The sequence below is a fragment of the Stomoxys calcitrans genome, chromosome 5, assembly GCF_963082655.1.
Source record: "Stomoxys calcitrans chromosome 5, idStoCalc2.1, whole genome shotgun sequence".
Lineage (NCBI taxonomy): Eukaryota > Metazoa > Arthropoda > Insecta > Diptera > Muscidae > Stomoxys > Stomoxys calcitrans.
Genome location: NC_081556.1, coordinates 158,110,140 through 158,123,728, shown reverse-complemented (window position 1 = coordinate 158,123,728; position 13,589 = coordinate 158,110,140). Strand labels below are relative to the sequence as shown.

Sequence of the window (13,589 nt, the reverse complement as noted above, 5' to 3'; positions counted from 1 at the left end):
ACAGTTTAAAATCACATCTTTGTTCTTACTATACTTTCCCTTTCTCCTAACCTAAACATTTCACTCCACATCAACAGAGTGCGGCGTCAGACCACACATCAAGTCCGGCAGAATTGTCGGTGGTAAAGGTGCTACCTTCGGAGCATATCCTTGGCAAGTCTTGGTCAGGGAATCGACCTGGTTGGGACTCTTCACCAAGAACAAGTGTGGTGGTGTTCTTATCACCAATCGTTATGTGATAACAGCCGCCCACTGTCAACCAGGGTAAGTAGTTGGTCGAACTACGCTCGAGTTCAGCTTGGTTTCCCCCATAACCTTATTTTTTCCCCCCATTCTCCAACACTCCCCCTCCTAACTGCTCTGTTTCCAGCTTTTTAGCCTCACTGGTAGCTGTTATGGGTGAATTCGATATTTCCGGAGACTTGGAAAGTAAACGAGCAGTCACGAAAAATGTCAAGCGTGTCATAGTTCATCGTCAATATGATCCAGCCACATTCGAAAATGACATTGCTCTCCTCGAACTAGAAAGTCCTGTCCAGTTCGATACCCATATCGGTAAGTTATGCACCATTATCACACCTAAAGATGAATGAACTACAAATGTATGTCGTTTGTTGTAATTGCAGTACCAATTTGCATGCCATCGGATACGGCTGATTTCACTGGCCGCATGGCCACCGTTACAGGCTGGGGCCGTTTGAAGTACGGTGGAGGAGTTCCTTCTGTTCTACAGGAAGTTCAAGTAAGTCGTCTATAAATAAATGGGTTGGAAAAAAATCCATCCAGATGTTGGACAAAGCGTACATTGAGTGTTATATTTGGTGATATATATACAGCACTTTACATTAGGTTAGGGTAGCTACATTAGGTTAGGTTCTAGTTGCAGTCTGCAAACACATTCAACAAAATATGTTTCTACATTGTGATTCCGCAGGAACAGGAAAATGAAGATGGCTTCTAATGAAATTATAAAAATATCCATCATGGTGGCTACCCAAAAGTTCGGCTCGTCCATGGGTGTGCTACAGCGCAACCAAAAACTAAAAAAAAAATACTTCTACGAAATTTGTTTGAGACCAAAGGTGGCTTTTGACAGCCCTAACAAATTTTGTAAGGGTCAAGTGGCATTGAGGAATTTGTTCTAGTTTAAAATGTTTTGTCCAATTGTTTTTTTTAATAGTTAAGATAAATTAAAAAAAAATAACAAGTATTGGCTCAGGCCTTTATTTTTTAAATTAAAAAAAAAATCACAAGATAAAAAATTTAAAAAAATGCCTTTAATTTCCAAAGCCAATATACTTTTATATTAAAAAATATTTTCCTAATATTTTAAGACCATTTAGCGAAGAAACGTGGATTTTAATGACTATTTTATTATATATAAACCTTCAAATGCGACAAGACTCTAAAAAGTTTCCAGAAATCTCACTCCTACGAATTTTGAGAAAAAATTTTGTTTGATTTTTTGAGCTACACAAAATTTGCCGACATTTGACAAGCCAATTTTCCCCCCAAAACATGACCTTCTATGACGGGAAAAATTTTTTTACTAGTTTCATTCGTTTACTTTACACCAATCCAAATTTTAGTAGATTACATCTTTCCTAACTCGAGCTAGAATTTTTCTAAGACATTTCTATTCTTAGGTATTCTTCTACCCATTCGTCGTTAATGGGCTAAGTCAGTCTACCCATTTTCCTCCAACCGTTCAAAAGATAGCCAAAATCACGATAGCGTTCGAACGAATGAGGCTATGCGCATGAGATTCTTCATAACTACTTCTTAGTGGCCTCGGAGGCCACCGTAGCGCAGAGGTTAGCATGTCCGCCTATGACGCTGAACGACCGGGTTCGAATCCTGGCGAGACCATCAGAAAAAAATTTCAGCGGTGGTTTTCCCATCCTAATGCTGGCAACATTTGTGGGGTACTATGCCATGTAAAATTTCTCTCCAAAGAGGTGTCGCACTGCGCCGTTCGGACTCGGCTATAAAAAGGAGGTACCTTATCATTGAGCTTAAACTTGAATCGGACTGCACTCATTGATATATGAGAAGTTTGGCCCTGTTGCTCAATGGAATTTTCATGGCAAAAATTGCATTTTCAAGATATCATACATCCAAATGAAAACAAACCACGATTTTTATATACGAAATTTCGAGAAATAATTTAAATGAGAACCACAAATACCTTGAGCTTGAATTCAAAAACAGCAAAATTGAACACAACGATATAATAAAAAAAAATCAACATTTTTTTTTTTACTTAAAAAATTTTTTTGATAAAATTTTTTTTTGTGCAAAACATTTTTTACTGCTTTATTGTTAGTTGGAGTCGAGATAAATTTCTGGACGCCAACTCCAAGACTCCGACTCCGCAGCCCTGGTTGCAAATGTTTTAATCACCAGTGTATATCCGATCTGGGCATAGCTAAATTGAACACAACGATATAATAAAAAAATATCAACATTTTTTTTACTTCAAAAAAATTTTTTGATACATTTTTTTTTTGTTCAAAACATTTTTTACTGCTTTATTGTTAGTTGGAGTCGATATAATTTTCTGGACGCCAACTCCAAGACTCCCACTCCGCAGCCCTGGTTGCACCAGTGTATATCCGATCTGGGCATAGCTAAATTGAACACAACGATATAATAAAAAAATATCAACATTTTTTTTACTTCAAAAAAATTTTTTGATACATTTTTTTTTTGTTCAAAACATTTTTTACTGCTTTATTGTTAGTTGGAGTCGAGATAAATTTCTGGACGCCAACTCCAAGACTCCGACTCCGCAGCCCTGGTTGCAAATGTTTTAATCATCAGTGTATATCCGATCTGGGCATAGCTCGGCACGATTCTCTGTTCAAAATGTTATCAACATGGGGTAACAAATGGAATGGATGGACAGCTATATTCAAATCTGATGTGCACCATATTCGGGAAGAATGTAAAGAAGTTTAATTTAAGCTGCTCACCGTACTTAATTGCAGCAAAATCGGTTAATAAATTCGCCATTTGTGGGTGAAAGGCCTTCAATCGGGACTTCGGCTTAGCCAGCACGAATGTCTTAGTGCAACTCAATGTGCCGAATTTTAGGGAAATCGGGTAATGAATGTTAATTCGCATTCAGCTGCAAAGATTCCCATTTCTACATATATCAATACGCTCAGAATCACTTCCTGGTTCTACTTGGCCATATTCTTCTGTCCGTCCATCTACTTTTGTATACAAGGTGTTCGACTGAATTATCTTAAAACCTTGGCATAAGTGACTTTTGAGACCTAGAAGCGAAATTTGAAAAATTCGGTTCAGATTTAGATATAGCTGCCAATGATATATATATATATATATATATATATATGTCTATTTACATTCATAAAACCACATTTTGGAAGTTTAATTGTTGTTTTACTCTATAATATAAACGTTTTTAAAATAAAACCACTAAGGAAAGGCAAACCCCACCTAGTTTACGTACTAATTTTAATATATAGAACCAATGTCCAAATCTAGCCAGACTTTAATTTTGCACCCCTCTTGAAATATTGAATAAAACCTTTGCGCATGTATTGGGACGCCAAATAAAACAACTCATGCTAAATTTTGTAAAAATCGGACCAAAATTTTGGATTCTACAGCCTTAAAACGCCATATCGGATGGAAGATATATATGGGAGCTATATCTAAATCTGATATGATTTTAATGAAATTTCGCACAGATATTAGGACGCCATATAAAACACGTTTTACTTCGTTTTGTAGAGATAGGACCAAAATTGTGGCTATTGCAGCCTCAAAATTCCATATCGGATGAAAGATATACATGGGAGCTATATCTAAATCTGGACCGATTTTGACGAAATTTTACGCACATATGTAGACGTCAAATAAAACACCACGTGCCAAATTTTGTAAAGATCGAATCAAATTTGTGGCTTCTACAGCCTTAAAATTCCATATCGGATGAAAGATATATATGGTAGCTATATCTAAATCTGGCCGATTTTGGAAAAATCAATAGCTTTCGTCCTTGGGCTAAAGAAGTGACATATGCAATATTTCATGATAATCGGAGTATAAATGCGACCCGTACCTTGATCGCAATAATACACGGACAGAGGGACAGACGGACAGAGGGACAGACAGACAGAGGGACAGACAGACAGAGGGACAGAGGGACAGACAGACAGAGGGACATGGCTACATCGAATCAGGAGGCTATTCTCAGCTGATCGATATACTTAAAAATGGGTCTAGCTCTTCTCCTTCTTAGCGTTGCAAACAAATGCACAAACTTATAATACTCTGTACCATAGTGGTGGTATAGGGTATAAACATTGAGCTAACTAATTTTTTTTCAACTTTGTTCGGCTAGGTAAGGATTTAGTAAGTTTTCTTTTAAAAAATTTTGTCGTATTTTAATTTTTTTTGAGGTAGTAAATATGACGATAGCTTGTGGAATTATCTCAGAGTATTTGTAAAAGAATATAAGGCTTAAATAGGCATATGGAAAAACCCTCCAATAAATTATGCAGCTTCTCAGTTCGTCTCACTTTCCAGTGTTTTGCAAATAAAGTACGCGAACGACTTCCGTATAAAGTTTTCCCAAATGTTTATTTTAAAAATCGGAAGATTTGAAATTCTGCAATGGAATTCAATTAATTGTTAACAATTGTAAATACTAACGAAAATTCTGGGGGGTTCTACAGATTCGCCTGGGGTCGCTTAGTGCTACGTCAATGGGCTCGTCTGAGCTCTGATGGGGCAACGATCATTTCTTTCATAATTCTTCGTCTGTTTGTCTTTCGAGGCGAACTAACTGATCGAAGATTTCTTGCAATGGCAAAGGAAAGCCAGAGATCGAAACACACCAACCACTGTGGTACGAGTTTAGTTCTTGGTTAAGGGACTTATTTAAGCACATTAGGTTTGTACACTTCAAGGGTCATATATTGGTAGGTCGAATATACCGCGAAAACGTGTTTACGATGTGAGTATAACACTAACCAAGTTCGACACCTTTCACATTGGTTGTTGTTTTCCATCGTATGTGTTTTCCTATTGAGTGAACTGGATATTGAATTGAGAACCTAGTGACTCTGCTAATAGGATTCAAACGTCCAAAGCCATGTCAAAAGATCATTAAGAACTTATTTTAGCAATTGGATTATGTTGTAGCCGGTGATTGATAGCTATCCATGTGAATTCTTTTCCTTTGCGGTATCTTAGTGGGGAAATTTTTTTTAACTATTTAGGCTAGAATGCTTCCTTTATTACAAATGAAAACCAATCTTGTGATTTTTTTTTTTTAAATTTCTTTGATTTTTCCATTGCAGGTACCTGTCATTGAGAACAGTGTCTGCCAGGAAATGTTCAATACTGGAGGACACAATAAGAAAATTCTCAACTCTTTCTTGTGTGCTGGTTATGCTACAGGATTAAAGGATTCCTGTGAGGTAAGTTCATTACCCAGCGGTAATGGGTGTCGTCGGAAGTTAGACATTTTAGAAATATAATGGAAGTTTGTGTTTTCCATTTGACATGCATTTTATAGTGCTGAAGAAAAACGCAACTAATTTTGTTTTTCTCTCTCTTGCCCTCTTAGGGTGACAGTGGCGGTCCTTTGGTTCTGCAGCGTCCCGATGGTCGCTATGAATTAGCTGGCACTGTGTCCCATGGTATTAAGTGTGCTGCGCCGTATCTGCCAGGAGTCTATATGCGCACCACATACTACAAACCCTGGTTGAGAAGCATAACTGGAGTGAAATAGAAATCCAAATTTCCCCTCTTTCCGCAATCCAATTGTCTACCTGGTTTCGAGACAACGAGTGTGTTCCGAGTGATCCGAACACAAGGGAGCAACCATCTAATTTTAAGGTGTTTGGTTTTAGTAAAACAAAAAAAAAAAAAACAAAAATTCATTAAAAAGGGGGCATCATCTACTTAAACTTAACTCTCGTACATCTAAGTACTTAGCTCATAAGTAGTCCACATTTGTTTTGCAACACTATAACACTACATTTATGGTTACGTATTTAATTATTTATTATATTTAATATTTATTGAAGTTTGAACAGACGTCAATGCAGTGTGTATTTATTTATTTATTTATTTACGATGACGATGAAGATTTTGATATTAGTTAATTTATTGTTTAAATGTAGTAAATTTATTATTTATTTATTTATATATTTAGCTCATTTCTTAAGACATTTACCACACAACCCCCAACTCAGCGATGTGATCTATTCACATCCGGTATGTATAGCAAAAAACAAAAAGATACCCGAAATCATATGTTTATGTCACCTGAATAAATGAAATCAAATTTAATAATGTCATGGAGACAAAATTATTTGATATAGGGAGGGATGATGAAGCCAGCATTAGTAAGAGAACAACCACCCACCTATGAAAAATTTGTTGATGTTCTCGCCAGGATTCGAACTCAGGCTTTCAGCGTTATAGGCGGACATGCTAACCTCTGCGCTACGGTGGCCTCCAACTCACACAACAACTTAATAGGTTAGGTTAGGGTGAAAAGAAGGTGCAGATATTAATCCGCCCCATTTCCACTATGAACATATACCTAAGCCAGCCGATTGGCTTGTTGTGCGCTCTAAAAACTGTAAAGTAACCTCTTAAAAGAAGATTGTAAGTAAGGAATTCCGTGCTACTTAAAACATCGTTAATTGTTTTCAATACCACTCCCCTAAGTTGGTTCATGTCTGGTATTGTGTCTCCACCTAAGTGCCAGTATCTGTTAGGCGCGAAAGCCGGACAATGGCAAAGGTAATGCTCCAACGTCTCATCATCTTCCTCGCATGCCCTATACATGCTATCACTAGCCGCATCGATTTTACATAACTGATCACGTAGTCCTAAGTTTCCCGTTATGATACCAATAGCTATACTGACCTTCTTCTTACTTCCTTTCAGTAATACCTTCTTCTTCTCACCATCTGGACCTACCGACCATTTCGCTGTTCCACAATGTTGCATGCGCATTCATTGCCCATTCCCTTAACTCGGACTGCCTAAACCCGAAAGGCTTCGGGTTTATCAGGACCGTATTATTGTCAGGCAGTCTAAAACAGTTCTCAGTCCCTGGGTTCTCAATTTAGACCCCCAGGCCCACTCTGTCCTCTAGCTTTGATCCATCCGTGGAACATGATCTTCCAGGTGGCAATACTAGGGTTCCATCAATCCAAGACTGTGCCGTTGGCAGCAGTGTCTCGCACTCGACTTTAAGGTTCCTCTCAGGTTTCCGATAGGAAACCTCTTCCCTTCCCTCCAGGTTTCCTATCGTCGCCTCGATTATACCGCGATGGTATGAGCTGCTTCCATCGCTTTAAGTCTCATAGCCGCAATGGTCTCACACTTAATCTGTATGTCAATGGGTCGGATATCTATTAGAATAGTCTCCAGTGCCCTAGTGCGAGTGGTCCTCCTCGCTTCGCCTATGCCAAGACCACATGTTCTCTGAACCTGTTGTATGGTCCTTATGATCACCTTATGTCCACCAAACTACTACTAGGTAAGTATTGGTACGCTCCTGTAGAGCCAGTAGACTTTCCTCGGATTCAGGCCCTATTTCGAGCCTACGAAAGATCACACCTAACTATTTGACCTTGTCAGATATCGAAATCGTCTTATTGAGAAGACGTGGTGCGTTAAATTGGCCCACCTTCGTCTTCCTCGTGAACAGGCATATTTCAGTCTTCTCTGGGTTAACATTGAGACCTCTAGGTCTAGCCCAGTCATATGCCATATGCAAGACCCTTTTGGCCCTTCTGCATAGATCATTCGGATCCTTAGCCCTTAAAAGTTTTATTAGGGTTGCCCAAAAAGTAATAGCGGATTTTTTAAAAGAAAGTAAATGCATTTTTAATAAAACTTAGAATGAACTTTAATCAAATATATAATTATATAATTCCAGGCAAATTTAGTATTCCACGCTCATAGAACTTTTGGCCTTTATCTGCAAAAAACTGAACCAAGTGCGATTTTATAGCCTCATCATTGCCGAAAGTTTTACCATTTAAGGAGTTCTGCAAAGATCGAAATAAATGGTAGTCTGATGGTGCAAGGTCAGGGCTATATGGTGGATGCATCAAAAGTTCCCAGCCTAGCTCACTCAGTTTTTGGCGAGTGACCAAAGATGTGTGCGGTCTAGCGTTGTCCTGGTGGAATATGACACCTTTACGATTGACCAATTCTGGTCGCTTCTCCTTGATGGCTGTATTCAATTTGTCCAATTGTTGACAGTAAACATCCGAATTAATCGTTTGGTTCCTTGGAAGCAGCTCAAAATATACCACACCCTACCAATCCCACCAAACAGATAGCATAACCTTCTTTTGGTGGATATCAGCCTTTGAAGTGGTTTGAAGGTGGTTCACCAAGCTTGGACCATGATCGTTTTCGACTAACGTTGTTGTAAACAATCCAATTTTCATCTCCAGTTATGATTCGTTTGAAAAACGGATCGAATTCATTGCGTTTAAGGTGCATATCACAGCGTTGATTCGGTTTGTTAAATGAATTTCTTTCAATACATGCGGAACCCAAATATCAAGCTTTTTTACCAGTCCAAGACTTTTTATGTGATAATGAACGGTTGATTTTGATATATTTAACTTCTCTCCTATCTCACGCTCAGTTACATGACGATCCAATTCGATTAATGCTTTGATTTGGTCATCATCAACTTCATTTGGCCGACCTGAAAAATCCGCATATCGTCCATATCCAATAATATCGTCTGCGTAGCAGACGAGTTCAAATCCCTCCTCAGTCAGCATCTGGTGGTCAGCCAAAGAAGTGGCGATAAAATGCCCCCGTGTGGCGTGCCTTGTGCCACTTTCTCCCTTATATTTATGCCATGGGACACACAAGTCTCTAAGGACCGGGTCCACCCGGTACTGGTTTAAGGATCGAATCAGCAAGTCGGTCCGCACATTGTTAAAAGACCCCTCGATGTCAACGCATACCACCAGGATGTACGTTTGGTTCTAAAGGTTCTTCCATTTTTTTATTCACAAGATCGTGCAGGACAGTCTCCACCGACCTTCCCTTGACATAGGGAAGTTCGGACTTAATAACTTACTTATGAAAAATCGGTGCGGCAAGTGATAGCATGTGGGGAAGATGATGAGACCTTCTAGCAATTCCTATTTCATTGCCCGGCGGCTAACATACACCTATAATTAGGTGGGTATACAATACCAAACATGAACCAACTTAAGGACGTGTTATGCGAAACAATTTAGAATGTTGTAAGTAGCACAGATTTGTTTACTGGCTTAGGTGTATGTCCATAGTGGCATGGGCAGATTTATATCCGCACCCTTTTTTCAACCTAACCTAATCTATCATTTGAGCCAAAACTTTAATCGGACTGCACTCATTGATATGACAGAACTATCCCCTGTTCCTTAATAGAATGTTAATGGGAAATTGAGAACTAGTAATAGTAACTGCTATATAGAATGATCTCCCAATTTAAGGAGTTGCACTCCAATATAATATTTCATAAATTCAAGTCGGACCATATTAGGCTTCAGCTACCAAGACCGATATATCTGTAGCGTTTCGTAAGCTTATTTTAGGCTAAGGGAGATATATTCTGCTTGGATCAGCATTTAGACCGCGTGTCATGCTATATGGTGTTGTGGTCTGGTGGACGGCGCTTCAAAAGTCCACCTTCTGTTCAATACTCAACCGGATCCAAAGAATGGTGTTTGTGCATCACAGCCGCACTAAGGACGACACCATCTCATGCACTGAATTTAGTGCTACACCAAATGCCGCTAGACATTGTGGCGAGACAAATTAGTGCGACCACTGCTGTGAAGCTAAGGGAGCTTTTTCTTTGGTCATGTGGCAGCTACGGACACTGTATTATCCTTGATACAATGTCCAATGTTCCAGGCAATGTGGATTACACCCTGCCTGAGCCGCTTTCGATAAAAAGTACTGTACCACTTTTCCTGATAGAACCGTTTGGAACTACGATATCCCCGGTAATAGAAGTTACATAGACTTCTACACGGACAATGCCGAACTAAACTACCGGGTAGGCTTTGGGCTGTAATTTGAAAAAATTTAATTGGTCATATCGAAAAGGTTACCCGACCACTGCAGTGTGTATCAAGCGGAGATCCTTGCAAATTCCCAGGATGTTACAAAAAAGTAGCACATAATTCCTAACTTAGATTTTCTTTTTCGTGGTTACTTTTTTAGTATTTAGAGCGCACAATAAGCCGATGACTGGCTTAGGTGTATGTCCATAGTGGCATGGGGCGCACCCTCTTTTCAACCTAACCTACAAAAAAAGTATAAAATAGTACGAAATAAATTAACTCCGCCTACAGCGAACCAAAAAACATCAACGCCTGGAAATTAAACAGAGTATATATATTGTAAAACGAAAAGAATGTAGATTATTTAACGACACAACAAGTTATAACAATTTATAAGCATCTTAAAATAATTACTAAAGTTTAACCTATGTGTCAGCTCAATATTTAGTTAATTCTCACATTAGGTTACGTCACTTCGCATGCAACTTCCAACATTTTCGTTTTATAGAGATTCTAGGCTTTCAAATAAAATGTATATACATACGGTCGCTGTATCAGGCTATGAAAGTTGTTAAAACTTTATGGACAGTCTGTCAAAAAATCGTTTAGGCAAAAGTACCGTTATAATTTGCGAAAAATTGGTTATAGTTAAATAGTTTGAAATATTCGTAGAAAATTGACCAAAATAAAAGCATTGATCACCGACATCGGTTTTTTATTTTGTCGTATGGGCGGGACCACTGTGCGATGCCGCCCAGCCTCTCACTGACTCTCCACTCGATGTCGCTGATCAAGTATTCAATGGGCGACCAAATGCAAAGTATCAAAATTGCAAATTTGCCCATGAATATTCCATTAAGGAACATGGAACATTCTCACATATCAATGAGTGCTGTCCAAGTCAAGTATAAGCTAAATGATATGGAGCCTCGTTTTTATAGCCGAGTCCGAACGGCGTTCTTCGGTGAAGTTTTTTAATGGCATCTCTTCGCTGCCGTAACATTTTTTCAAATGTCATAGTACCTCACTAATGTCGCCAGAATTAGAAGGCGGTTATCCACCGCTGAAAATTTTTCTGATTTTCTCTCCAGGATTCGAACCCAGGCGTCCAGCGTCAAAGGTGTACATGCTAACCTCTCCGCTAAGGTGGCCTCCAAATGTAAAGTATCACCGCTTTTACCGTTGTCCGGTAAACTGGCTCACTAGCTTAGGAAGATATACTCCACTGGTATCAGCAATTCAAAATCTGGGAGATGGGTGCACCGATTTAAGCGAAATTTTTTATGTCACCTTATAACACCCCAAAAACACGAAATTGGTATAAAATTTTGGGGGGGACGCCCCATCCCAAAACCCACCCGAACGGACATGTTTACCGATAGGGACAATATGGGTATCAAATGAAAGGCATTTCAGAGTAGAATACGAACTTGTCATTCAAATTGCACCCTAAGTGTTCGGGGGTCTCCCATCCCAAAAAAAACCCTTCACTTAGGACCAATTGAGACAATATGGAAATTTAATTTTGAAAGTAAATAACCAATACAATAAAAATAATAATTAGTGTGGATCTGAACGAGACCTGTAGCTTTGAATGTCTTGACCACCAGCTTAAAAATCCTTATAGCACGTTTACATTGAAATTTTTGTAATTTGTATTTAACTAAATCCAAAACCGTATACATGAATGTACACATCACACACATCCATACACAATTCTTGAAAACAATTGTATATTTAGGTACTTATATTGACTATTCAGCCATGAAATCGGATTTATTTGGGATTTAAAAATAAATCCTGCAAAAATGTGATATATTTTTGTATGGTAAATTCTGCAAAAAAGCAGGATTTAGCACTTAAATCTCGAAAGGCCATAAATCCGGATTTAGTGGCCAATGTAAACGTACTTTTAAAGAAAAGTCCATTTTCAAAAAGCCATTTTATGGTGTAGCGAAGCGCACCGGGCCAGCTTGTTATATATAAACATCGCAATCATGGATATCTACGAAGTTGTAATGGATTATTGCATTATCCATCTGAACACGTTTGCCAAAGTCCAAAATTCAAGTGCAAAATTCAAATGTAGCTATAGCGTCTAAATAATTATATCTTATAGTGTAGATTATTTTAAAGGAGCCGCTACCAGACTTGCGTTTCCTTGCTTATTTTTATCTCTAGCTGACGCTAGATGGCGCCGTCATACAAACATACAATTTTTTTAATATATTATATTTTATTTGGATTTCATTGTAGATCCGCTAAACCATCATCGCTGTCAATTTCCAACTTTGAGTTAGCAAAAGCTTCAGTAGTGAGCTGCGGATCTTTGTATGTTTCTGGCTCTTGTTCTTCGGCAGTATCTTCTTTATGGGTTGTTCTCTTTAACTGCCAGTAATAATTTGGTTCAATGAAAACATGAATTTACTTTGCACTGTAATTTGTAATGCAAATTTTCTATGTCCTACACAATAGAATAGGGATTTACTAACTTTGTCATTTTATTTGAACCACTGTAAAGTGTATATACCCCTGATAGCTGTGAAATTGCAAGACGATCTAACGAGTTCCCATATACATAGATTTTCAAATTGAACTTTTGAGCAGCTACAATAAACACTATTTTGGTGTGTTTTAAACTGCTCGAAAGCAAATTTTTAGGCTCTTCCGATATTTGAAAGACCTTTGGCAAAAAATCAATCCTAACGTACCAAAGCATCTCTTGCATAGACACTTTTCTAAACCTTCTATTGGGTTGCCCAAAAAGTAATTGTCGGTAATATAGTAGTAATATAGTCGGCGTTGACAAATTTTTTCAACGGCTTGTGACTGTCAGTTATCAGCTGTTACTTTTAGCTTGCTTTAGAAAAAAAGTGCGCGAAATTTTGTTTACATTTGTTTGTTTGGCGTCAATTTTAATATGGGTACCACATGTATTGAAAGAAATTGATTTAACAAACCGAATCAACGCTTGTGATATGCACCTTAAACGCAATGAATTCGATTCGTTTTTAAAACGAATCATAACTGGAGAAGAAAATTGGATTGTTTACAACAACGTTAGTCGAAAACGATCGTGGTCCAAGCATGGTGAACCAGCTCAAACCACTTCAAAGGCTGATATCCACCAAAAGAAGGTTATGCTGTCTGTTTGGTGGGATTGGAAGGGTGTGGTATATTTTGAGCTGCTTCCAAGGAACCAAACGACTAATTCGGATCTTTACTGTCAACAATTGGACAAATTGAATACAGCCATCAAGGAGAAGCGACCGGACAACGCTAGACCGCACACATCTTTGGTCACTCGCCAAAAACTGAGTGAGCTTGGCTGGGAACTTTTGATGCATCCACCATATAGCCCTGACCTTGCACCATCAGACTACCATTTATTTCGATCTTTGCAGAACTCCTTAAATGGTAAAACTTTCGGCAATGATGAGGCTATAAAATCGCACTTGGTTCAGTTTTTTGCACATAAAGGCCAGAAGTTCTATGAGCGTGGAA

The 13,589-nt window shown here is 38.4% G+C and overlaps 1 protein-coding gene across 2 annotated transcripts in view; it reads left to right on the top strand.

The window, feature by feature from the left end:
• LOC106095957 (serine protease filzig) overlaps positions 1-6,106 on the top strand; it is a 60,668-nt gene extending 54,562 nt beyond the window's left edge. For both annotated transcript variants that reach the window (XM_013263419.2, XM_013263418.2), the window contains exons 4-8: positions 78-264; positions 371-555; positions 627-742; positions 5,337-5,456; positions 5,606-6,106. In XM_013263419.2, the coding sequence (XP_013118873.2) occupies positions 78-264; positions 371-555; positions 627-742; positions 5,337-5,456; positions 5,606-5,770 (773 nt within the window). In that variant the 3' untranslated portion in view covers positions 5,771-6,106. The remainder of the gene's footprint in view (positions 1-77; positions 265-370; positions 556-626; positions 743-5,336; positions 5,457-5,605) is intronic.
• The last annotated feature ends 7,483 nt before the right edge of the window (positions 6,107-13,589 follow it).